Source organism: Hirsutella rhossiliensis (genome assembly GCF_020360975.1).
Source record: "Hirsutella rhossiliensis strain HR02 chromosome Unknown scaffold00030, whole genome shotgun sequence".
NCBI classification, from domain to species: Eukaryota; Fungi; Ascomycota; class Sordariomycetes; order Hypocreales; family Ophiocordycipitaceae; genus Hirsutella; species Hirsutella rhossiliensis.
The window spans coordinates 63,504-88,061 of NW_025408696.1; the positions used below are offsets into that span (position 1 = coordinate 63,504).

Genomic DNA, 24,558 nt, shown 5'->3' on the forward strand with positions numbered 1-24,558 from the left:
GGAACGAGAAGCAAAGACTGAAGAGGGTGCTTAAGCAGAAGATTCGAGATGAATGGACTGCCAGACAGGCGGTGGACGACATTCAGGGGCAATTGCAAGGTATTGGGTTTGTCAAACAAGCGACTGTGAACACTCCCATTTGTCCTCAGCGACCGGCTCAAAAGCGATTGGTTGAGGCCCTCGCCGCTCCACTTGGCAACACGCTCGAAGGTCAATATCGACGGAGAGACAATGCTATCGCCGCCATCGTAGCTTATTGTATGGTCGAGGAAGGGCAGACAATCCGCGGCGCTCGAGCGTCGGTCGACTCAACTAGGCCTACTCTCATGAACGAACCGCCTATCAACAGCCCTCAACACACGGCTCTGATGTCCACCTTCATTAAGACAGTCACGGACAGGCCTCGAAGATGCTTCATCTGTGTCGGCAAGGCCCTTGATTTGACATCAGATGATGGGGCCGTGGAGGTTCTCATTCGCGAGTTTTACACTCCTGGAGACCTGTCAAAGCACTTCCGACGCAAGCACTTGTCGAATTTACGCGAGGGCGATGAGATTAGATGTTCGATCTGCGATTTGCCACTGGACCATATGGAGCATCTGCGGAACCATGCTCTACGAATACACGGAACAGTGTCCTAAGCTATGCCTTTTGACCAATCGAAGTTGTTGGTCTGCAAGGTAGCAAATCGAATGTATCGCTTGGTATCTCCACGGTCAACCTGCATCGCGCGAAATCTATGTGTGTGGCTAAAGCAGTCACCTTGTTCTCAACCAGACTTCCCTAATCAGGAGAATATCCTTTCTTTTTAGTATGAGACAAGGAGAACTTACGTTCCTCGAGCTTCAGCCTTCTACCGTAGTTGACGTCCATTTTCGCGCGGTGGTGATAGAGGAACTTTTGCGGTGGAAGTGTTCCAATCGTTCTTACGAGGAATGTCGGAGTGTTAGGCTATTAGGTGTTATCAAGGACCACCTGAAAGATCATTATAAGGCCATGTATCAGGACCTATAGTGACCTCACGTGTATGGCTAATTTGGTGCCCATGGAAGTTACCCAACGGCATAAATAGGACCGTTGGGCCGCACCTTTCTAGATCTTCATAACAACTTGTGTACTTGGCTCCTACCTCTTCCAATGTGTATTGGCGTAATCGTCGTTAAACATTAATTCTGTCTTTCGCTTGAACGGCCGTCGGGCCACCTAAAAATCCACACCTAGATAAAAGGCGTGCATGATCGAGCGTCCAGCGTCCTTTGCAACAAACCAATTGTCAGGACAACCACGTGGGCGGCATCGTATCGGGTCTCAGTCGCGGGAAGTGCATCGATCGTCAATGTGACTAGAACACAACGTAACTAAGGAACGAGCATTCTTGAAAAACGTCAATTTGCTCCTCGAATGTTTGCCTGCTCATTACTTCTTACGGCATGATGGAGGTCAATTGGGCTATCGTGGTGCCTTTAACAGTTACCTAGGGGAGGCACGCAGCTATCTTACTTTTCCCAGCAAGCTAGCGAGCAACCAGTCTGCCATGAAGGGCTGGCCGCGAGAATCCTCCCGAAGCTTCAGGATACACGCTCCTCAGATCTATTCCAGCCGCGCGACAAAGCAATCATGGTCTACCCTTGAAAGTTCACACTCTATTGTATTTCCATTAGCACCACCTGATCCACCTTGAGTAAGTACGTGCCGAACCTGAGCAGGGACTGAGCTACCCTGAGCAGGGGCTGAGCTACCCTGATCTGCCCTGAGCTGCCTGAGCCGCCTGAGCCTGTCCTGAGCTGCCCTGAGCTGCCCTGGGTTGCCCGCTCCGGCGTGTGGAGCATCGAATAAGCCACTGCCAAGCGGTTGAACGAACATTGTACAGCCGCTGCATTTTTTCGCTGCCGCAATACTTGTGATATCCTGGCTTACACGCGTCGCCAAGTTGTAGCGTATTTAGGAATCTGGTGTACCGGTCTACGCTTCAAAGTCTTCGATGCTGCGCGAAATACATATCGTGTAATTTTTTCCGGCCCTTCCATAATCTGCAGATACTCCCCTCTCATGCTCTTTGAACTCTTCAAATAACAAAAATTCGAGATGCGAAATTACAGTATCACGCATCGAGGAGAAAATTAACTTACCAGTTGCTTGCCGTAGGTACATCTCAAGGCTTTGACCGTACCGTACTTGCGTTCTGGCGAAAGGTTTCTACCGCCCTGTCAAGATCAAGACGCTCATTCACGGTGCTGCCTAAAGGCAGCAAGCAGTTCGTAATGCCATATTAGTGATGGATTCGAACCTTCTAGGTGACATCGTCATCTATGCTGTGTGATGGGTTCTAATAGTGTAAATTACAGCTATGTAGTCCTCGTGCGTTTTACATTCGAGCTGAGGAAAGAAGAAGGAAAGGAAAATAGAAGGACAGAAATCCTCCAACAAAATAGACTAAGCCGTTACTGGAGCAACAGTGCTTAGACCGACAAGGCACTGCCTTGTCCAGCAGGGCCTAGCCCGTTACATGCTGCCTAGGTGGCGACATCGCCACTCAGCCCAAAATTCCAAGTATAAGAAGCCAACTTTTCACCATCACTTAGATAGAGAATCAAGAGTCTTTCGTTGCCCGATACACAGGGGATCTTCTTCCCGATCGTTGTTCAGTCATCCACACCAACCGTGCCCCTTGTTGTGTGACCCCTGTCTCTTACGATCTGTGACTGACTGACTCACTCTGTTCCGTCCCGCAGGTCCTAACGGCCATCAGGTGCACAGCCTCTGATGCAGCTTGGCGTCACTTGACCAATCATACGCGCAGCCCAGAGTTATTGATGTTCTAAGCTCCAGTTCTCATTGGTCAAAATCGCTTCTACTAAGAGGACAAGATGACGCCATCCAGACGTGCGCCGTCTCTCGAAACATGCATGAAGTTTGTGCAAAGCCCTCCCTGCCCGGCTGAATTCTGCCTCCTCCTGGTAAAGACCAGCTCAAACGGAAATAATACTGTAGTGTACACTATGTTACATAGTAAGCCAGTCAGGACAATAAAGGAGCACTTCGGCGCTCATTAGCTCCACAGGAGTATGAACTACTCGCGCATGTCCACGACCGTTGCCCACCAGACTTTCTCGCGAAGGAGAGAGCAAAAGCGGGCATAAACGTGGATAAAGGGACTTTTTGAAGGTCGAGTATCACCCGATCAGATGTTTTTCTTCTATCTCTCCCTCCCCCGTTGCCTCCTTTCCCGTCCAAGCAGCCCCTTTTATATCCCTCCAAGCTTCTCCCAAGTTGATATCCCGTTTTCAGGTATAGTATACATTCTATCAGGAAGAGGGCACTTCTTGCCACTTACTGAAGGCCACGTAAGTCATCTACGTCAGCAACATCAGCTCCATCTCCCCGATCGAATAGCTCTTCTAGCTATGAAATCGATAGTTCAGTCTCTCGAGGTCCCCGAGCCAGTAATAGTTATGCCGGACTCCTCAAAGGGTCCCCGTTCGAATAGGAGATCCTCCGGACCCCTCAGTGGTCTAGGAAGAAGAAACAACAGTCTGCAGACTTCCCTTCTTACTGGTTTCAAGCTGTATTACCTAGAGAGACCTAGAGACCTCAACTCGTTCGGACCTTCTTCTCGACAGACTTACCTGAGCCTGCTTTTGCCCAATCTAGACGCTATATTCTTGGCTCGGCGGGCGGAGAGCCGGAAAAGCCTATGTCGCAGAAGAATCGAAAAATGTCTTAACCTTCTTCTGGGCGTAGTTCACAAGCACGTTTCAGATCAACAGACAGTGTTGGAGCCGCCAAAAGCGGCAATTCTGGAGGTTGGGGTAGGTAAATAGCCCCTGCCGCACCTCGAACGTCATCATCGCGGTTTGTGCCCATGTACCTGGAAGTAGTGTCGCTGAAATGCGCCCAAAAGGACGCGGTTTGGTGACGCAAGTTGTGGCCCTCACCATTCTCTCGCATACGTCTCCGAGACCCCACATCTCCCACCCTCGCCTTCACTCCTCTTCTCTCTAGCTCTACTTTAAAGTACTTCTGCACTATCCCGCTTCATCGCGCTCCAACCGAGCTGCTGCCACGAGACCCTCCACTACGCCCACCTTCGGGTTTCCTCCATATGCCTCTAAACGCAGCCATCTCAAGAAGAGGGCGTAGTGCCTGGTACAACGCAAAAATCTGGCAGAAAAAGTGCTAAGAGGTGGAAGCACACTGTGGCTGCGGCATAGCAGCTCGTAGAACGAAGACGTCAGGTCATTGCTGTGTACATATTGCAACCATCTCGAGAATGTCGGGTGAAGCAGAAGCGCGATTCGGCCGGCAGTGCAATTTCATGGTTAACTAATCCTTTCTGGGCTGTGGCGGCAGCCATCCGAGAACAGGTGGTAGGATTGATGACCTGCAGCAAAAGATGCAGGACGCTGCTGACCAACGATCTCCATGTGCAGGGCACCCTTCTTGAACGAATCATCACCTATGCATGGCCTAAACCAGGACCCCTTAATCGTTCTATGCGCGATATTTATCTTCCATGTGTCTAGCCGTATTAGGCAAGGGCGCCTCACACCTAGCGGTAACTTAGCTATGCGCGTTTCCCCTCTGGAAATGGCGCTGTCGTAAGTCACGATTGGTGAGGCGCACTTACACTATCGACAAACATGTCTGACATAACATAGAGGTGTCGCGAAGCCAGATACTTAGTGTCATCTGAATCATTAGACAGTAGCTCCAACTTTTCGTAACATAAGGCAAAGGCAATTGGCATCCAGAAAGTGAGGTTATCGCGAGATTTAATTACTATAACTAGTAACTTAGTAGTATTGATTACCGTTTGGGACATCTCCAAAAAGCAAAAGACGTGCTAGGCTAGAAGACTAGATACATAAAGTATCCTGAGTATCCGTACCTGGGGTTGCCTCGAGCTAGTGGCGGTGTGTCACACACAATACGAGTCAGGGTAAGCTTACAAGTGGGGTCTAAAGACCCCGCCCTTGGGCTAATGATCGGCTGCAGTGAGATCGTGCTCGAACTACCCCTGCCAATTAGTTTGGGCCGCCACGACATGACGGGGGACAAAGACGAGACAAGGCAAGACAAAATGTGGCGCGACGTGACAGAAAGCGACCCACCTGCGCGCCATCGAGGTCGGCATGACGTCTGCGATGTTGCGTTGCAGCACGTCGGTGCTGTAGTGACCCAAACACCAAACCTTGTTCCTCTACCCGAGCTCATGCAGACCAGGGCAACCATATGTACATACATATACATACATAAATACAAGATATATATGCATGTACGTATGCACAAACATGCCTCGGGGCCGGCACGTTAAACCTTGCCATGGACAGCACGTGGCGATCGCGGCCCTGACCACCATCTCGCCGTGACGCCTAAGCCATCATCATAGAAGTCACTTGATGAACTTATCCGCGAGGCATACCACACAGACGAGCTCTCCCAGGACATGATCGCTGCGTTACACGACCCAGAGACCCGACGATGGCCGGAGAATATACGCAAGCTCCTACGATGCGATATGTCTGAGTGCCAATTGGTTGACGGAAGGATCTTTTTCCGCAAACGCCTCTTTATCCCGAACGCCCCCAACCTCCGCCTCGAAGTCGTCCACAGGTCTCACAGCAGCGGCCCTGCCGGTCACCCAGGCAGGATAAAAACCCTAGACCTGTTGAACCGGACCTACTGGTGGCCTGGGATTTCACAATTCACCGCTACGTTTGTTAAAGACTGCGCCCTCTGCCTCCGCACGAAAACCCCCCGCTCGTCCCCGCCCGGATTCCTGAAGCCCCTTGAACTGCCTGTTCGCCCGTGGGCGGATATCTCTATCGATTATGTCACAACGCTTCCGAAATGCCTCCGAAACGGCAAGACGTACGAGAATGTCCTTGTTGTAGTTGATCGTCTCACAAAGATGCGTCACTTCATCCCAGTTACTGGCCTTTCTACAGAGGAACTGGTAGAAGCATTTGTTCAGACTGTCTATAGGCTGCACGGCGCCCCTGACACAATCGTCTCCGATAGAGGGACCCAGTTCGTTTCAGACTTCTGGAAACGCCTAAGCACACGCCTTAATACGACCCTGAGACCAAGCTCTGCATGGCACCCTGAGACTGACGGTCAGACTGAGATCGTTAACGCCGCAATGAACAAGTATCTCAGAGGATTTGTGAGCTTCACACAGGACGACTGGGTGGATTGGCTACCCTGCCGAGTTTGCAACAAACAATCAAGTAAACGAGACCACTGGCATCTCCCCGTTCTTCGCAAACTACGGATTCAACCCACGCCTAGGAATTGAACCTCCCGGACCCCAGCCCTCAACCCTCTCACCGCTGGCAAAGAAGGAGTTCCTACGCGCAGACGCAATTGCAGGACGTTTTGACCGTATTCTCACGCAGCTCAAGGCCCTAGCCCGCATCTCACAGCAACGGTACGAAGATAATGCTAACACAAGGCGCGATGAGGGCCCCTGTTTCAAAAGGCGATATGGTAATAGTATCCCTTGAAAACATGAAAACCAACAGGCCAAAGAAGAAGTGGATGACAAGTGGGATGGACCCTACCCAGTTCTTGAAGCCTACCGCGGTGCGGTCGTTGTAGACCTGCCTCAGCATATCCGAGTCAATAAGTCTTTCCACACGTCAAAAGTACGCCTTTGGCACCCTGAGTCGATACCAGGCCAAGCCCAGATCAACGCCGATGAACGACGCAATGTTGCTGGCCGCGTCGCGGAACGAGACGACGACGGCAACATTGAGGAAAAATGGGAATTCGAGAAGATCCTAGACGTACACGACGAGGATCCCGAGCATGGACTGACCTACCTGATAAAATGGAAGCACCACGACGAGCCAACCTGGCAGCCGGAGGATGACCTGAAGGGATGCGAGGGAGCCGTAAAACGCTTCCACGAACGAAACCCAGAAAAGCCTGGCCCCCCTGCTTGGGCAACAGACGCCCCCGCACGGCCACGCCGAAGTCGCCCCCGCACTGCGCCCTAACGATGCTTGTCTTTTCAACTGGTTTGACGATTTGGGGACCAAATCGATTTTAGAGGGGGAGTACTGTCACAGTACCCATCACGTATCACGTGTCATGTCACGTGCTACGCCTTATATACACGTAGACCTCCTGGCTACTAGTTCTTCCTCTCTTCATAGATCAACAAGGTTATCTGGCCACTTCCTGGTGCCGTGACACTTACTTCTATTCAATTCTGTCTGACAGCTCTCAACATACATATATACATAGTGTTGCACTGTCACACTGGCACATCAGTATCTACAAGCCTCACCAACCTTCCTTTTGCCTACGCTTTACACAGCCACAACCCAACAGCTGGGTTAGAGGCATATTCGGCCGTATACCAGCCAAGGCTCATTTGGTCTTCCAGTCAACCTAGGCTAATGCAGGCAATTAACCTTCCTTTTGCCTACGCTTTACACAGCCACAACCCAACAGCTGGGTTATTCATTCACTTCCACTGTTCTTCTATCTATATAAGATCATCTACACTCCCTCTCTAGATAGAAGAATCAAGAGCTTTATTCCACTCAAGATCAATGCTTGCTGCCCATCTCGTACTGCAATAGTTATGAGCCCGGTTTGCACAACTGGGTGATTATATTATTTTCACGGTATCGCTTCCACTTCGCATCATCACGCGACGACAAGATGGCTCAATCATCTGATCACGAGAGCTCTTCCAAGGTCATCATTCTCAACGGACCTTGTGACTGGAAACAATGGATTTCCGTCATCCAGAAATTCGCCACATCTCATAACATCTGGGAGTTTGTGGACCCTGCGAATGACGACAAATCAACCATTGTAAGGCCATCAGAGCCTACACACATCCAGGTGAACGCCCAAGCATCTGATCTTGGTGCTCTAACCTCAGAAGAATTCCGTCGATTGGAATATCTTCACACATCATACCGATCTAGGCTCCAAACCTATCGGGACAACACGAAGGCCCTCGCCAGCCTTCAAGAACACATCGTCAAGCATATCGGCAATTACTACAGCACAATTGCTGACGAACATGACGTTGCCAAGCAACTATCTCTCCTCCAAGCCAGAGTCGCACCGACTGACTGGGCCCTTGAGAGAGAAGTCTTGGAACGTTACCGAGCCGTTCTTCGAGCCCCTGACAGGTCCGAGATTGAGACCTGGGTCACGAAGTGGCAGAAGACCCTCACCGAAGCCAAGAAACTAGGGCTCCCTGACACACAGGGTCTCCGCCCTACTCAAGACTTTCTTCAGGCAGTCTCATCCATCAACGAACCATTCACTGACTACTGGATCAACAAAATGGAGGATGAAGCTGTCACCGGAAAACCCGACTGGAAGGACCACTTCCCAGACGGCATTAAAATCTCTGAGATCTTCGAACGCGCCCACCGCATTAAGAATGCCGGTTCCAAGGGCAACAATGATAAAGGCGGAGCATTTCCAGCTGGCTTCCAAGGCCGTGACAAAGATGGGAAGCAGAAGCCTACTTCAGACGATGAGAAGAAGGAGAACCGTTGCGTTTGTGGTAACAAATTCCACTCAATCAATAAATGTTTCTACCTCGACAAAACGATCAGACCAGAAGGATGGGTCCCCTCATGAACCCGCCCTCAAGAAGATCAGAGATAAGCTTGAGTCCAACATTGATTTGAAACGCAAAGTTGATACTATCTTGGACCGCACTGGCACTCTCCTGGAGTCGGACAAGAAGGAAGAACCCCCTCAAAGGTGCAGCATTTGCAGGACTTCCGATGGAAGAAGCATCTGATCACGAGCCTGCCCCTACGCCGGATTCATTCCCTACTCCACTCACTCATCGCACGAGCTTTTCAACTTTAAAGGCTCCATATCCTCTTCGAGACTCATTTATCCTGGATTCCGGATCCGATACGCACATCTGCAATAACGAATCCCGGTTTTCCAACTACGTTCCCCTTGATCAACCAGAAGAACTTTTCGCAGGCGACTCACAGCTATGTATTCTTGGTTACGGCACTGTAATGCTACGTATCACAGGTGGGCTATTTCAGCTCAACAACGTGGCATACATCCCGAACTTCCATACCAACGTTGCCTCGCTCGACCTCTTCATTCAAAGGGATACAATTGGGATCCTGCTTCAGGAAAGGTATTCAAGCAAGATGACGGTACAATCATATGCATCACAAAGCGTGTGCATCGTCAGCCCGTTCTTGAGTACAATGAACTCCCAAAATCATCATTTGCAGCCTCTTCAAGCCCGCGCACATTGCAGTCAGCAGAAGCCAGCCTTTGGCACAAGCGACTAGGCCACTTGAACGCTGATGCACTTCAACACGCTGTTGAAAACACTCTCGGATGCAAGATCAAAGGCCCATTGCAATTTGACTGCGAAGCTTGCTCCCTAGGCAAAGCAAAACGGCTTGTTTCGAGACGGAAACCACAGACGAAGGCGCCGCGACCCTTCTGGAGAATCTACATAGATATCTTCAGTCATCACCCTTCCTTCAACGGGAAGAGAGCCGCCCTTTTGGTCACAGACGATTTTACAGGCATGATTTTCGTCTATCCTCTCAACGACACCACGCAAGAGTCCCTCATGGGTGCTCTCAAAGCATTCGCTGCCTTCATTTTCCGTCAATGGAAGCTACAAGTCTGCATCATCCACAGGGACAACGATCCTGGGCTACAGACAGCCTACGATGAATGGATCACACACGAAGGCATCAAGGATGAGCCTTCTGCTCCCTACACACCCGCACAGAATGGATCAGCTGAACGATCTGGGGGGGTAATATCCACCAAGTCTCGCACTATGCAAATAGGAGCGAATCTTCCCCATGATTTGTGGCCAGAAACTTGGAACGCCGCAGCCTTCCTTCACAACAGATCGCCCCAGCAATCCTCTGACTGGAAAACCCCGTTCGAGAAGCTTCATCAATGGCTCCTTGACGAAAAGAAGGATACAGGATACCTTCAGGGTCACATCAAGCCAGACACCACCTTCCTCAAAGCATATGGTTGTAAAGCCTATCCTTTGACAGTTCGGGCTCTAAACAACACCCAGAAGAAGGATCTTAAGACCTCTCCTCACGCCGAAGTCGGCTACCTTGTCGGCTACGATTCTACTAACATCTTCCGCATTTGGATTCCTTCCGAGATGAAATCAGACGAGTTCGTGATGTCAAATTCACTGAGGACTCTTTCTACGACCCGGACCTATCAGAACCATCTGATCAGGAGCATTCACGTCTAGAAGTTCAACTTCCAGCTCATATTGAAGACGAATCTGACTACGAGGAAATCAGCGAAAATATCACTCAGACCCCTGAATCGCCTACTGAAGTTCAGCCCGATGACACCATCGTGGTTCAAACCGATGAACCATTTGATCATAAGGACACGGATCAGAATCCCTATCCATCTCCTGCTCCCACGAGAGATTCTCCACCAGATTCTCTTCAACTCACACCACTAAGTCGGCAGCCAGCAGCCGCAGCGCCGCAACCTCGCAGGTCACAAAGACCCCCACAACCTCGAAAGCACGGAGCATTCTCAGCTCTCACAACAGGACGCTTTCATAGCAGCTTCTTTCTCGGCAGAGAAGAAAAGCTTCATCAAAGATCCTTCCTCCTGAACCCAAGACCTGGAGAGACCTCAAGAATCATCCTTTGGACCACAGTTCAAAGAAGCCGGAAACGTCGAATGGAGATCCTCCAACAGAGAAGAACGTTCACCTGATTCCACAGGCCGAAGCCGTAGGCCGTGTTATACCCTGACCTGGGTGTTTAAATATAAGTTCAACAAGCACGGGTTCCTCATCAAGTTCAAAGCCCGAATCTGCGTCCGCGGAGACTTGCAATTGCTAGGAGACAAAGACACCTATGCAGCAACCCTTGCAGGCCGCTCCTTTCGCATTCTGATGGCTATCACAGCCAAATTTGACCTCGAGACTAGGCAACTCGACGCGGTCAACGCATTCACAAACAGCCTCCTTGATAAGGATGAAGTCATCTTCGTCCGGTTCCCCGACGGCTTCATGCGAATCGGATGGGTACTTAGACTCAACAGAGCTTTGTACGGGTTACGAAGGTCCCTCTTCTTTGGCAGAAAGATCTCACAGCAGCCTTTGAAGACCTCGGACTAACCCAATGCCCTGACGAACCTTGTATCTTCCAGAACGACTGGCTCACTGTCTTCTTCTTCGTTGATGACATAGTCTTCCTCTACTGGAAAGCAAATACAGCTGCAGCAGATCAGCTAGCAGCAGCCCTTCGAGCCAAGTTCGCCATGACGGACCAAGGAGAGCTCCAATGGTTCCTGGGAATTCGCGTCCTTCGCGATAGGCCTAATAGGAAGCTATGGCTCTGCCAAGATTCCTACATCGAGAAGATCGTTCAGAAATACGGTCTCAGACAGCTCGATGAAGTCAAAGGCGTCCCTTTCCCCACAAATGAGTTACAGCCTAATCTAATGACGAAATTCAGCTCTACCAAGGCAAAGTCGGCTCTGTGAATTACGCATCAGTGATCACTCGCCCGGACATAGCTAAGGCAGCTTCAAAACTCTCAGAATTCCTCCTCAACCCCTCGGAACACCATTCCAAGGCGGTAGACCATTTGATTGAGTATCTCTACGCCACGAGGTATCTCGCAATTGAGTTCTCAGACTCAATGGAACCCATTTCAATTTCGGATCCCGCACCCGCAGGTATATCCGCCCCAACATCATCCCTCGAAACCCACTACACAAGTGATTTCGAAATCGCGTCTGATGCAGCCTTTGCGGACGACAAACAAACCAGAAAGTCATCCCAAGGATGCATTCTCACCCTTTCGGCGGGCCAATCATTTGGAAAGCAGGCAAACAGGATACCGTCACAACGTCATCCACTGAAGCCGAGCTCCTCGCCCTCACTCACACTGTTAAGGAAACCATTGCAACCATGCGCCTCTTCATGCAGCTTTCATTGAAGCTCGACGGCCAGCCAATGATTCAGTGTGATAACCTTCAGACAATTCGTCTTGTATCCCAAGACATTCCACGGCTCCGTACAGCACTCAAGCATGTTGATATTCATTCCTGCTGGGCTAGGCAAGCCTATCAACGGAAGCATTATGACATCAAATACACTCCAACAGCTCTCATGCTTGCTGACGGTCTCACCAAGCCGCTTCCAGGCCAGAAGTTTAAAGACTTCGTCAAACGCCTCAACCTCGTCGACATTTCTTCGATTCTTGAACTATCAGATGATTTAAATGATTCGGACTACTAGTTTTCTTCAGTCTGACCCTTCAGCCCTCATCTTCAGGCTCAACCTGAGGGGGTATGTTGCACTGTCACACTGGCACATCAGTATCTACAAGCCTCACCAACCTTCCTTTTGCCTACGCTTTACACAGCCACAACCCAACAGCTGGGTTAGAGGCATATTCGGCCGTATAAGGGATTTCCCGGTGATCTGCCGGATCGGGCGATTCGCCGGATTCACCGCCAGTTCACGTCTCCACTTCAATCCTGAATTTCTCCACCACCATGGCCCGATTGATGAAGCGCTTGAGTTTCTGAAGCTGTGTGACACTGTTAACTATGCCAAGACTGCGCGTCAGTTCAATTGCGACGAGACTACCCTGCGACGGCGACACCAAGGCAAACAGAGGTCAAGACGGGATGCCGACAGTTTGTATAAGTCACGTCTCTCAAAACAGCAAGAAAGGGATCTTGTTGCGTATATTCGCAAGCTTTCATCACGTGGGATTCCGCCTACGCTGCCGATGATCAAAAGTTTTGCCCAGGATATCGCCAAAATTGAGGTCGGAAAGGACTGGCCGTATAGCTTCGTCCGACGTAACAGCGATGAGCTCGGTTGCACTTGGTTCGACGGTTTTGATATCGCAAGAAAGAGAGCAGACAATGCTTCTAGATACAGAGCCTACTATGAGCTTGTAAGTAGGTGCCCAAGTCCATCCCTTCATTGCTGATCGTACAAGATTGGCGAGAAAATCGAGAAATACGACATCCTGCCTTGCAACACGTATAATGTGGACGAAAAGGGCTTTCTCCTCGGCGTCATCAATCGTACCAAGAGAGTATTCTCTGTTCGTGCCAAGAAAGGAAAATTGATCGGTGCTGCGCAGGATGGCAACAGATCATGGATCACGTTCCTGGCATGTGTCTGTCAAGACCTGACCGCGCTACCCCCGTTTCTCATCTACCAAGGCAAGCCAGGGCAAGTTCAGGACTCCTGGCTCACGGAGTTTGATCCGGAGCACCAAGCGGCGTTTTTCACAACCTCAGAAACGGGTTGGACGAACCATGAACTTGGAAAGGAATGGCTCATTGGTGTTTTCGACCGGTTCACGAAAGAAAAGGCGCGAAACGGCCGGGATTACCGCCTCCTGATTACCGACGGACACTCTAGTCATGTCAATATGGACTTCCTGGAGTGGTGTGACCAGCATCGGATAATCGTTGCCGTGTTTCCGCCGCATTCCACGCACAGGCTGCAGCCCCTTGATGTGTCCCTTTGGCCCTCTTTCGACCGCATACACCAACCAGCTCATCCAGTGGACTGCAAAGACACAGGGACTCATCGGGCTATCGAAACGCGAGTTCTGGTCGTTATTTTGGAACGCATTCGGGTCATCTTTCTCGGCGGAGAACATCGCAAGTGGTTGGAAACGGACCGGACTCCTCCCATTTGACCCTGAAGTCGTTTTGTCGCAGATCGCGGAGAAAACAGAAGATGAGTCTGAGTCTGGCGACAGCTCCGTTGACTCGCTCGCCCTGCAGCAGCCCACTGCTCGGGATTTGCGCCGACTTGTCGACAAGGTAGTCGATGGATCCTCAAAAACGCTAGCCGAGACAGTCGGAAGCTCAAAGTACTCGAAAGTCTCCAATCTCAGAACGAATTGCTTCGATATGAGAATCAGGGACTTCGGAGACTATCTTTCACGAAAAGCAGCGCAGAATGCGCGGTAAAGCTCTGAAGGATTACCTTTTCGATCGTGTAGATCCTAACTCGGCGCAGGTATTTAGCCCTGCAAAAGTGGCCCAAGCGCGCTTGAAGAAAGCAGCCATGGAGACTCAGAAGCAAGAAGAGGCCTTGGAGAAAGAACGACAAAGGTTTGAGCGACAGCAAAGGCGGCAAACCTCAAAGTTCTCGCTCTGGAGAAGAGAAGGCAGCGGGAGGCAAAACTGAGCAAAGACGTCAGGCAAAGGAAGCCAGACAACAAGAGCGGGAGAAAAACAGGCAGATACGGAAAGAGCTCAAGCGAAAGAACCAGAAAAAATGTCGGAAATGGGATCCGGACCTCTGTTGCTCCACAGACTCGCGAGAAGAGTCCGGGCGTTCGAGACGAGATTGTCGTCGCCATTTCGGCTCCACCAGAACCGACGACAGCTCCGGAACACTCAAAATCGCCAAACATTAAGTTGCGTAAAGATCCAAAGCCGGCATTGACCACTTCCTCACGTCCCAAAAGCCATCATTGGCTGTCGAGCGCGACCAGGAGATGGTAGTCGCAATGCGGGGACTTGCGCGATCGGGACGCCACAGGAAGCGGCCACGGTGGCTTGATGACTGCGAAGTAGATTGAATGGAATTGCTAGGCATCTTTCTTGCTTCTGCTTTAATGTGAGATTGTTTCATATTATTTTCGTGGAGTTTCACTCAAATCTTCACCGGAATGCAAGGGAACCAAAATCCGGCGAATCGTCCGATCCGGCAGATCACCGGAAATCCCTTACCAGCCAAGGCTCATTTGGTCTTCCAGTCAACCTAGGCTAATGCAGGCAATTAACCTTCCTTTTGCCTACGCTTTACACAGCCACAACCCAACAGCTGGGTTATTCATTCACTTCCACTGTTCTTCTATCTATATAAGATCATCTACACTCCCTCTCTAGATAGAAGAATCAAGAGCTTTATTCCACTCAAGATCAATGCTTGCTGCCCATCTCGTACTGCAATACATAGTGGCACGTCCGTGCCACTATCCAGTGACTCACCACTTGTAACTGCTGCCTAAACATGTCTTGGTCCATGTCTCAACAGAACGTGTACGCGTTCTCGCAAGCAGCCGATCCGAATGCCAGCTTCATCTTCATTCCAAATCTCCGATGCCCCAATGCGAAACTTCTTGATAGTCTCGTCGAGGTTAGAGAAGAAGTCATTCACTTCCTCAACACTCTGCGCTTCAAAAGACTTCCGTGCTCTCTCGACGGCCTTCAAGTAAGTCTTCTTGACCTCAGGGTGACTTTGGCGCCAGCCTGCGAGCCAGTTCTGAGACATAGGTCTTGATGATGGATCTCGTCGCTGCCTGATTGTATTTGCGGCAGCCTCAAGCTGCTCCTTTCCCGCTGGAATACCAATTATACCAGTACGCTCCATCCACTGTATGTACGCCACAAGGGCGTTATCTTCATCCTCAGTCAACGCAGTTGGGCGCCCCTGACCTCGGGCAAATGGGTTTTCCAAAGAACGGATGGCCCTCTCGACAGCGCCTCTATTGACTTTGTACCTAGAAGCCGCTTTGCGGATAGAAAGGGGGGTTCGTTGTGGTGTTGTGGCACGACGTAGGGCCGCTCTAGGCGGCCGGCGAGAGGCGATGACGGCTCGCGCGGCGGCTAGGGCATTGTCATTGGGAGTCATACCGTATGAAATAGAGAATAACCTCTCAAGTTGGTTTGGGTTGAAAAATACGCGTTGACGGCAATTGAGACGGTACTCAAAAGAGAGGCGACTGTCACGGAATTTTTGTGATGTCACGGATTTTTTGTGCCAACTAAAGGGCGTAAGACCTTTAGTGGGCTGCCGTGGCCCCACCACGCTTAGACCAACGGGTAGCTCTTACGAGATATCAAAGTGTTGCCAGGGCAGAACGAGCCTCTGCGTGTGTGTGTGTGTGTGTGTATTTTCCGTCCAGCGGCCGTAAGGCCGCTCAGGTCCCGGTGGGGCACAGGACGTGCTGAGCTAGGCTATCGAGAAAATCCTGCCACAGTAGGCCTCACCCAGCGCTTCTGGCCTCGCAAGGGCGAGCTGTCGGGCTCAATCCCCGAGACGGCTTTCCACCCTCCACCGGTAGGTTGTCGCTAAGCCCGTCAATACAAGTGTCCGTGGCTATCCTCTGCAGCCAGCCTTCCCGAAGTCCATCCAGCATTTCATCGGCTCTAAGGCGCTCAGTGTCGGAGCCTGGTGCCCGTCAGCGGGTCGTCCAGGCGCGTGGCGATTGCCACAATGGTCAACCCTTGGTTTTGTCCGGTCAGAATTCTCTCGCTCTCTCGCTAACGCTGCTGTCGCAGTCCATGCTTCGGTAACCAGGCGATGGAAATAGCGCAGGAGCGGCGGCAGGAAAACCCTCGAAGGAATCAGAGGCTGTCGTGCAGCTTGCCTTCAGGGAGAAAAACCTGCGCAACCAGCCACCGTTGTTTAGAAGGGCGGGCCTTCCAATACCCACAGCTCCTTGGTTCCGAAGGAAGCTGTGAGGTCCGTGTGGACGTGTTGTCGAGACCGGCTTTGCAGAGGAATATGAACTCTCCTAATGTCTTCCTCTGTGCTGTTAGGCCACGATGGACCCGGGCAAAAGCGCGGTCGGGTGGCCTGCAAATCCGGCCCCTGCTAGCGAGCCGCTAACAGCTCTGACGGGGAAGAATTTTTACAGGGGAGAGTTAAACGAGCCTCTGCGTAGCTTTCATCTCATGTCTTTAGGGTAGCATCTGGTCACACTTCCCATACTCTCTGCTAGGCAGAACTTGACGTTGAAGCCTTTCCTCAGTTCACCTTGCCCCCCGCCGACAAACACGAAACAGACGCGACAGGGTAAAAGCAGATCAGATGTGCAATATTTATTGCGCTCTCCAATCGCCAGACCGCTTCACGATCACTGAACTTTACCGCTCGACTAGTCTTGATGAAGCAAGCCACCGGCTTCCAATCATCCAACCTTGAGGGATGTGATTGGACGTCAAGCTCATTCTGGGACGCCCGATTTTGGCCTTAATCTGACCAACTTGACCAATAGCGAGCCGGAACAAAGAGCTGCAGTACGGTCGCACATTAGGCAAGGTTGGCAAAAACCGCACCAAAAAAATACCGGCCACCGCATGCGTCACATCAGGCTACACCCCACTGTAGTATACCTGCATCGCCTTTTGCAGCAATTGCGCATCGCACATTTATCATACCTCTCGCATCAATATATGAGGCTTGAAGCAGATGCATTAGTCTTATGGAGCCTGCTGCTATTATATGCTGCTGCCTCTAGCAACGTAAATTGATATCTTTCCCATTCTGGGGCGGACTGTAAGCTGCAACTTTATTATTAAAATCTTAAAACCATCACGTCCTCAAGCCCCGTACCGGTACACAACACCCAAAAGAGATAATTCTTCGGTGACTCGATCGTGCAACTTCTTGCGCCTTTTTTGGGCTATAATCTAATCTGACGATGTGATACTACTCTTGCCTGGTTTGTGCAAATTGTGTCGAGAAGAAGGTCCGAACGAGTTGAGGTCTCTAGGTCTCTAGATAATACAGCTTGAAACCAGGTAAGAAGGAAGTCTGCAGAAGGCTCTGCAGGTAGGGCTCCTGGAGCCTGCAGGACAGATCACGATGACTTGCTTGCGAGATTGAAAAGCGGGCAAATATTTGGCAACTATTCGGAGCCACAGCGCGAGGCGATGTGGCCCAAAGTCTGCGGCGCTTCTCGCACACAGTTGATTCCGTCACTGTTCGCTTTCTTCGAAGACCGCAAGTTTCTGGCATGTGCTGCGGAGTGCATGAAGAAAATCGTGGATACAGGACCACGCGACACCATTGCAGGCCGCCTGGAAGACATGTTTACGGACGTCAACCAGCAGAGCGACCGGTGCGTGATTCAGATCTCAGATGGGAGCTTTGGAACTATTGCAGGAGATGCCGCGCTGAGACTTGACTTGGGGATGCGGCAGCTCTGGCTGGCCGCGTTCCGCATGTATCAAGACCTGCCGACCGACGCGCAAAAGAAAGACCGCTTGGCGAAAGCGCGAATGAAACCAGACGAAAGTGCACTTCATGACCTCGCCTCGCTTGCCTCGCGACTTGGTTTCGAGTCGGAAAAGTGAGAAAGATATTGCAGGCGTCACCGGACAGGGCCATCGCTGAACACGCTCTGCTGGCCGCTCGGAAGCCAGGGCGGTTCCGGTACGCAAATCGCGAGCAGCGCATCCAACAAGTGGTTGACGTGTTAGCGACGGCCGTTCCGATGTTCGCCGAAGCATCGGAGCATGCGGATACCAGCGTGCGCGTCCAGCCTCCAAACCGATACGGAATACCCCACGATCTGGATCACGAACGCGATAAAACCCGGCTGTTCCTTCCGAAGCTGGACGAAGCGGCAGAATCGGATCAGACCGAGCTGCGCTCGTTGTTCATCAGAAGGTCGGTGTATTTGGCCTACTTCGGACAACCTCCATCGACCCAGGGCTGCACTGCAGACCGCGACGCGACAAATCGAGATGTGTCCATGACTGACCGGACATCCCCACCATTGGAGGTCTCAAATCATGTGGAGTTAAGCAGGGCTCTCATCGCACGTGCCCTTGACCCGGAGCTGGACGCGCCACACGACGACTCGCATCGAGCTGATGACCAGAGGTCCACGCTGCAGCTATTACGGCGAGACATTGAGAATGAGCGGTCAGTTAGATCAGCTCAATGCTCTGCTTGCCGCAGCGCAGGCCAAGATCGAGGATAAGGAAACGCTGTTGGGGATGCTCGCTAGACAAGAGGAGGAACAACACGCCAAGATCGAGGAGACGGAAACTTTGTTGGGACTACTCGCTACACAAGAGGAGGAAAACACGCCAAGCTGCGACAGTTGGAAGAGATGCAGCAGGAGCAACAGGAAAACTGGATCGCTTGACACAAAGGGTTGCATCCTCTCTCGCGAGACCTTATCCTGGCAACGAAATTCGGCAAATCACTTTTATGTTAAGTCGACGCATTACCTGCCCTCCGACTGTCAAGGAGCAGCCTTTTTATCCTCCAATGCATCATGAGTCGAAGACATAATTTCATGGCGCGAGCTTGGCACCCATTTCGCAAGGGTTACGCCGTCGAAGAGAGGCAGGAGAAGAACGTCGATGCGTTTGTCTTCGCGGCAAAAGTCACAAAAGCCTCGAAGTGCCTTGCCGTTCTCCGTCCAGTAAGAGCGGGACTCTCCAGACAGCAGAGGGTTGGCATTCGTGGAAATAGTCATACCCCTAGCAAAGACTATTGAGTCATTTGGTTAGTATTCCGACCCTGGATATTTCTGAACTTGCTTCTCACCATTGTCACACATGATCAACCCTTCAGGGGCTAACAACTTATGATCCAAAATATATTGTACATAATTTTGGTAGCCCTCCTTGTTTGCATCAACAAAAATAATGTCAAACTGGCCGCTCAGCTTCTTCAGCGAGTCTTGAGCAGGGCCTTCGACGAGAGTTAGTCGGTCGTTGACCTTGTATTTGTCAAATGTGTTGCGCGAGGCTGCAATCATCTTCGGGTCGGCCTCCAGCGAGATGATCTCTGCATTAGTTTTTCTAGTGCCTTCGTACCAGGCCAAGGCGCTGTAACCTGTATAGCAACCTATTTCAAGAACTGCCTAGCACGTTAGCTCACTCGGGTCTCAGCTCGGTATTAAGCGGCATATGTACTGCGACGAGCTCTCACAAACTCTGCCAGAAACGTCATTGTTGCTCCTTGCAATGGCGAAGACATCTTGTCGGCGTCGGCAAAATTTTGCAAGTCCAGTCCCAGAGTTCATCCATTTGCTCTGTGACCTTCTTCGAATGCTCAGTGCAGTAGTTGGTCACCTCCACCGCCATCTCGGCTAAGACCAGGGCTTTAGCACACGATTCGAAAGCTGCTATTCTGGCAAGGAACTAACTGTGAACGGTAAGACGCTTGACAACATCTTTGGTGAGCGATGGGAATTGGTTGCTAGTTGGGTTGGCTCTCAATAAACAATGCAGATTTGGAATTGACCGTTGCAGATTTGTTGAGAAGAAGCCTGTCGAGGGGAACACTTGTTGGTCGGAAGGTAGACACGTCGCCAGATATATACGTTACTTGCAGGGCATTTGTTGGAGTGCATTCCACTTTGCCTGAGTGGCGTACTGTCTTCGCAACAGGTATGAGCCCGGGAGGGATGGCACACCACCCTGCAACTTCCGGTTAGACTGCGCGCGCGACACACTCGAGTAGGCCCCGTGGTTCGAATCCCGTCAGCGTACGGATACCCATAGGATGTCGCGAAGACCGTTGCGCCACGCAAAGCGGAATGCACACTCCAACAAGTGCGCTGCAATCAACACATACCCGCCTTCCCGACAAAGTGGAACGCGCGTTCCGACAGGTGCGCTGCAATTGACACATATCTGACAACCGCGTTTTCCGACAATGTCGGGAAGGCGGGGTCAGATATGTGTTGATTGCAGCGCACTTGTTGGAGTGTGCATTCCGCTTTTGCCTACGTGGCGCAACGGTCTTCGCGACATAGGAGACTACGTTGGAAAGGGGGTGACTTAGCAGTTGGTCCAGGCATCCCGGTATGGCCCGGCATCCCTGAGGATGTGTTGAAAGATATGTGTCAATTGTAGTGCGCTTTCGGAGCGCGCATTCCACTTTTGCCTGATTGGCGCAATGGTCTTCGCGACAACAACGGGGAGGTAGCAACGCCAAGGCGGGGATAATATCCAGTATGTCTGTTCAGATATGATAAGGCCAGTCGTACACTCGCCACATGATATGACAGGTGGCAAAAATTATCCGTGGTTTCTGTTGCAAACCGGGCAGAATCACGGGCAGGATCCACCCCAGGTGTGCAGGGCCAGTTCACTGCACAAACGCTGGGTGCAGCCCTAGCCCTTATTTGCAGGGATTGCAGCCTCGCACAGGTCTATAGTCTGCGCGCCCTCCACTAGGGATGGGGCTAGTAGCTAGCATCAGCATCATCAGAGCTTTCCACACCCTAAGTATCGTATTAACTCACTAATTGAGTTGGTCCAACGTTAAGCCCAGCATGTCTCAGCGCCACTAAATTTACGCTACGTACCTAGCTGTCCCCGCCCGAGCCATCCTTAGTCGGCTCGACGCATTTTTGCCCTATTTTCTATTTGAGCCGACTAAGGATGGCTCGGGACAGCTAGGTACGTAGCGTATTAAATTTAGTGGCGCTGAGACACTGGCCCTCTTCCCAGACGTTGAGACCGGCTCAATTTAGTGAGTTAATACGGTATCTGGCGACGTGTCTACCTTCCGACCAACAAGTGTTCCTCGACAGTCTTCTCAACACACCCTCAGGGACCACGGCTCCGCCGGGATTCCTGGACCAAGCCAAATATGCGGAGTCGAACACACGCCAATGCCCGGGTAAGGGGAATCCAAGAGGGTGCCGCCTACGGGGATTGAACCCCGCACCGCACGCAGTCACCGGAAGTTACAGGCCGTGCCACGCCCTCCCGGGCTCATAACTCTTGCGAAGACAGTACGCCACTCAAAAGTGGAATGCACTCCTAGAAGAGAGCAGGGCAAAGGGCATGATTTTTTTGGGGTGCATGTGTGTTCATTCTTCCTTCTGTCATAGGCCCTTATTTATCCCCTTGCCCTTCTTCCGTGTTCCATCTTCTTCCTTGCGGACTTACTAATCCTTAGGCACCCAACACTCCGCGTCAGCGTGCCACCTCCCTGTTCACCCTGTCTCGCCCCTACACCTTCAGCTAGCTATCAGGCTTCAGGATCAAGTCTTAGACCCTTCTTCTCGACATCAGCATATTTTATCTTAATGCATGTCGTCATTCGCGATAATATCTGGCAATACGAAGTAGTCCACGTACATCCGGATAGAGAATATCGATGACAACACTCTAAGTCGGGGAAAAATTCTATCTTTGCTTGATATCAAATCTGCTAACTCACTTCGCCGCGCTTTGCTTTTTTTTGCAGTCGTTTTTCGCGCCTACTGCGCGCCAGGCCCAAACAGAGCCTGTATCGTGTCATAACCATAGTCCAAGTCACCGTGCCAGTAATTTGGTGAATCAGCCCTGAGATTTGCCAGGCCTCGTCGAGAGCTTTGACGACTTCTTCCGGCAGGGTCCCTTCTCCAGGTAGGTCAAGTTATCGTCCAACTGTGCGACACTTGATACACCAATGAGAATACCATCGTTACCGTCATTGATCTTGAGCTCGGAGTGATGCACTACCCAGCGCAGCGCTGCCTCGATCATGGTCAAGCTGTGCTTCTCGACAGCCCCTTCAGCCAACTGAATAGCCTTGAATGTGCTCTCGCGGAAGTAGCGCTCGATACATTCCACCCTGACCTGAGCTGGTATCCGAGAACCGACCGCTCGGGTACCATGTCATGCGACTTGATCTTGCCAGAGAATAGACCGCCAGCGAGAGGGTTGTATGCTACGATGTCCAGACCATAGCGGCGACAGGCAAAGCTCGGTCTCAATATTGCGCGTGATGCAGTTGTACATACCCTGGAAAATACTGGGGCGCACCCAGTTGTTATATTTGCAAATCATCATGACCTCGGCCATCTCGTACGCGGTGAAATTGCTAATACCGAAACGAACGAACTTGCCGGCCTTGTGAAGCTTGTCCATGGCTCCAAGTGTCTCTTGGAACGGCGTAGTACGGTCTGGTTTGTGCAGGTAGAGGATCTTATAAGCAGGTTATGATTAGTTTTCAATTTGGCTTCAGCATTTCAAGAGTGAGATACCAGAAACGACTTACATCTACGCAATCCGTACCCAGCTCCTTGAGACTGGTCTCCACCGAAGCAATCACTTTCTCAGCCGTGTTATCCCCTTGTGATACTGTAGTGCACCTTGTGGCTAAGGTCAGTCCCTCTCCTTCCACTTGGCTTCCCTTGTAAAAGCTTCTTGTTTGGTGCCAACATAGAGACGAGCTGTGTCTAATTCGCTGTATCCTCTGGTCTGGAATAAGTCGAGAACTTTGTCGAATGTTTCTAATTCAGTGATTCTTGCACCATCTTCCAGGCTGGGTCCAAAAGTCATCAGACCCAGGATGATGCGTGGCCCCATCTTTTGAACTTCGAGGGGCATCTCAGCATATATGTAACTGTGCAGCTGAGAGAACTGTTAACTGGTCTTCTTGTCCAACTATTACGCAGCCAGCTGGCGTGGATTGATGCGATGTGATGTAATATTATTTAATATCGGCGTTGGTTTGGATTGAGTCAGCGCTGACTTCAATTCAAGTATCAATTCAAGTATATCAAGTAAGTCAAGTAAGTTGACCGCTGAATTTATTTCAAGGAAGTAAGTTTATGATGCCCGGAACTTGATATACTTGATATACTTGAAATGATATTTTCCAGGTTTATCGACTCAAGCTGTAGGGTATGTGATGAAGGCTTCCAGCCATCGCACCAGTCGCAGGTGGTAACCTTATCCTTGGGGCGCAGCAGAAGTCGCAAATCGCGCGTGTTTTTGCTTTGCAGAAAATGTGTCTCGGTGCAGATCGGGGTCTACGCGTATCGCATCCCCATAGGTGGGGCGAATTTTAGTGCTCCAAATAAAGTGGAGCATAGCACGGTTTCACCCCGTCAATTTTTCCTCAAGACAGTTCGCGACGAGAGGCATGTTGATACCTATGCCTGAACGTGACCTGACCTCAGATATCAAGTATATCAAATATATCAATTCAATTAAGTTAATCAAGTTGACAGGTGATTTCATTTCAAGTAATCAAGTTACACCTCAAACTTGACTTACTTGAATTGAAGTCAGCGCTGGATTGAGTGGCCTTTTGCAAGCGCTACAGGGTTTCAAGTCAAGTCTGGCGCACGTTGCTGGATTTATCATTGCAGTGGGGAGGTTTGGCAACGCCGCGTTGCCAACCAGTGTGGTTAACAAACCGACAGACCTAGACCGGCACCTGCGGGCGGTCGGTCTGGGTTCCTCAGGCTCGCGGGCGGTCGGTCTAGGTCTGTCTGAGTTAGCAGCTCAGTCGGTCTTGGTCTGGGTTAGCTGATTTCTCATTGGCTGTCCTTGCAGCGACCCACTTAATTTCAAACCGCAAGCTCACACCCGCAAAACCAAGAGGGCGGCCTGGGCGTAGTGGTGACACGTCTGGAGCCTCTGCGTCGCAGAGGGGTCGGTTCGAAGCCGGCTGGAGGCACCCCTGGGCGAACAGGGTACACCCGGGTTCCGCCCGTCAACAGGAACAGCGTCATGAGAGAACACAATCGGCGTACCAACCACCATCAATGACTACAACCACGCTTCAACTTCGACACATCGCGCTTCAGTTGCTGGGAATAGATGCTGAACACTTGGAGAAATTGACCTTCAAGCAGGTCTGTCATGGAGCGAACAGTGGAATGGTTGGCGCAGCGTAAGATGATATGGGGCTTGGGTGTCATGCATCAGTGTATCGAACCGTCAATAGCCAGAGTGTCTAGGCCCTATAGGGACCTTCTCCGGCGGAATAAATCCATACCAACCAAGAGGGCGCCGGGCTTAAGGTGTTACGCATTAGTATTGAAATGTAGTAGCTTTACGTCTAGG

General features: G+C 51.0%; 5 protein-coding genes across 5 annotated transcripts; 3 read left to right on the forward strand and 2 right to left on the reverse strand.

The window, feature by feature from the left end:
* Positions 1-6,510: 6,510 nt before the first annotated feature.
* HRG_11955 (chromo (CHRromatin organization MOdifier) domain-containing protein) lies at positions 6,511-7,001 on the forward strand (the record flags this gene model as incomplete). The annotated part of the gene is made up of 3 exons (XM_044870425.1): positions 6,511-6,547; positions 6,601-6,647; positions 6,690-7,001. The coding sequence occupies 3 exons, from the start codon at positions 6,511-6,513 to the stop codon at positions 6,999-7,001; spliced, it is 396 nt and encodes a 131-aa protein (XP_044714488.1).
* Positions 7,002-7,674: 673 nt separating this feature from the next.
* On the forward strand, positions 7,675-8,616 carry HRG_11956 (uncharacterized protein; the record flags this gene model as incomplete). The annotated part of the gene is made up of 1 exon (XM_044870426.1): positions 7,675-8,616. The coding sequence occupies one exon, from the start codon at positions 7,675-7,677 to the stop codon at positions 8,614-8,616; it is 942 nt and encodes a 313-aa protein (XP_044714489.1).
* Positions 8,617-12,767: 4,151 nt separating this feature from the next.
* Positions 12,768-14,426, forward strand: HRG_11957 (DDE superfamily endonuclease domain-containing protein; the record flags this gene model as incomplete). The annotated part of the gene is made up of 6 exons (XM_044870427.1): positions 12,768-12,938; positions 12,984-13,095; positions 13,177-13,441; positions 13,503-13,970; positions 14,032-14,118; positions 14,201-14,426. 6 exons carry the CDS (start codon positions 12,768-12,770, stop codon positions 14,424-14,426), a joined length of 1,329 nt encoding a protein of 442 aa, XP_044714490.1.
* Positions 14,427-18,995: 4,569 nt separating this feature from the next.
* HRG_11958 (o-methyltransferase domain-containing protein) lies at positions 18,996-19,738 on the reverse strand (the record flags this gene model as incomplete). The annotated part of the gene is made up of 4 exons (XM_044870428.1): positions 18,996-19,246; positions 19,304-19,427; positions 19,479-19,618; positions 19,675-19,738. The coding sequence occupies 4 exons, from the start codon at positions 19,736-19,738 to the stop codon at positions 18,996-18,998; spliced, it is 579 nt and encodes a 192-aa protein (XP_044714491.1).
* Positions 19,739-22,056: 2,318 nt separating this feature from the next.
* HRG_11959 (aldo/keto reductase family domain-containing protein) lies at positions 22,057-23,091 on the reverse strand (the record flags this gene model as incomplete). The annotated part of the gene is made up of 4 exons (XM_044870429.1): positions 22,057-22,343; positions 22,503-22,686; positions 22,760-22,842; positions 23,049-23,091. 4 exons carry the CDS (start codon positions 23,089-23,091, stop codon positions 22,057-22,059), a joined length of 597 nt encoding a protein of 198 aa, XP_044714492.1.
* Positions 23,092-24,558: the final 1,467 nt, after the last annotated feature.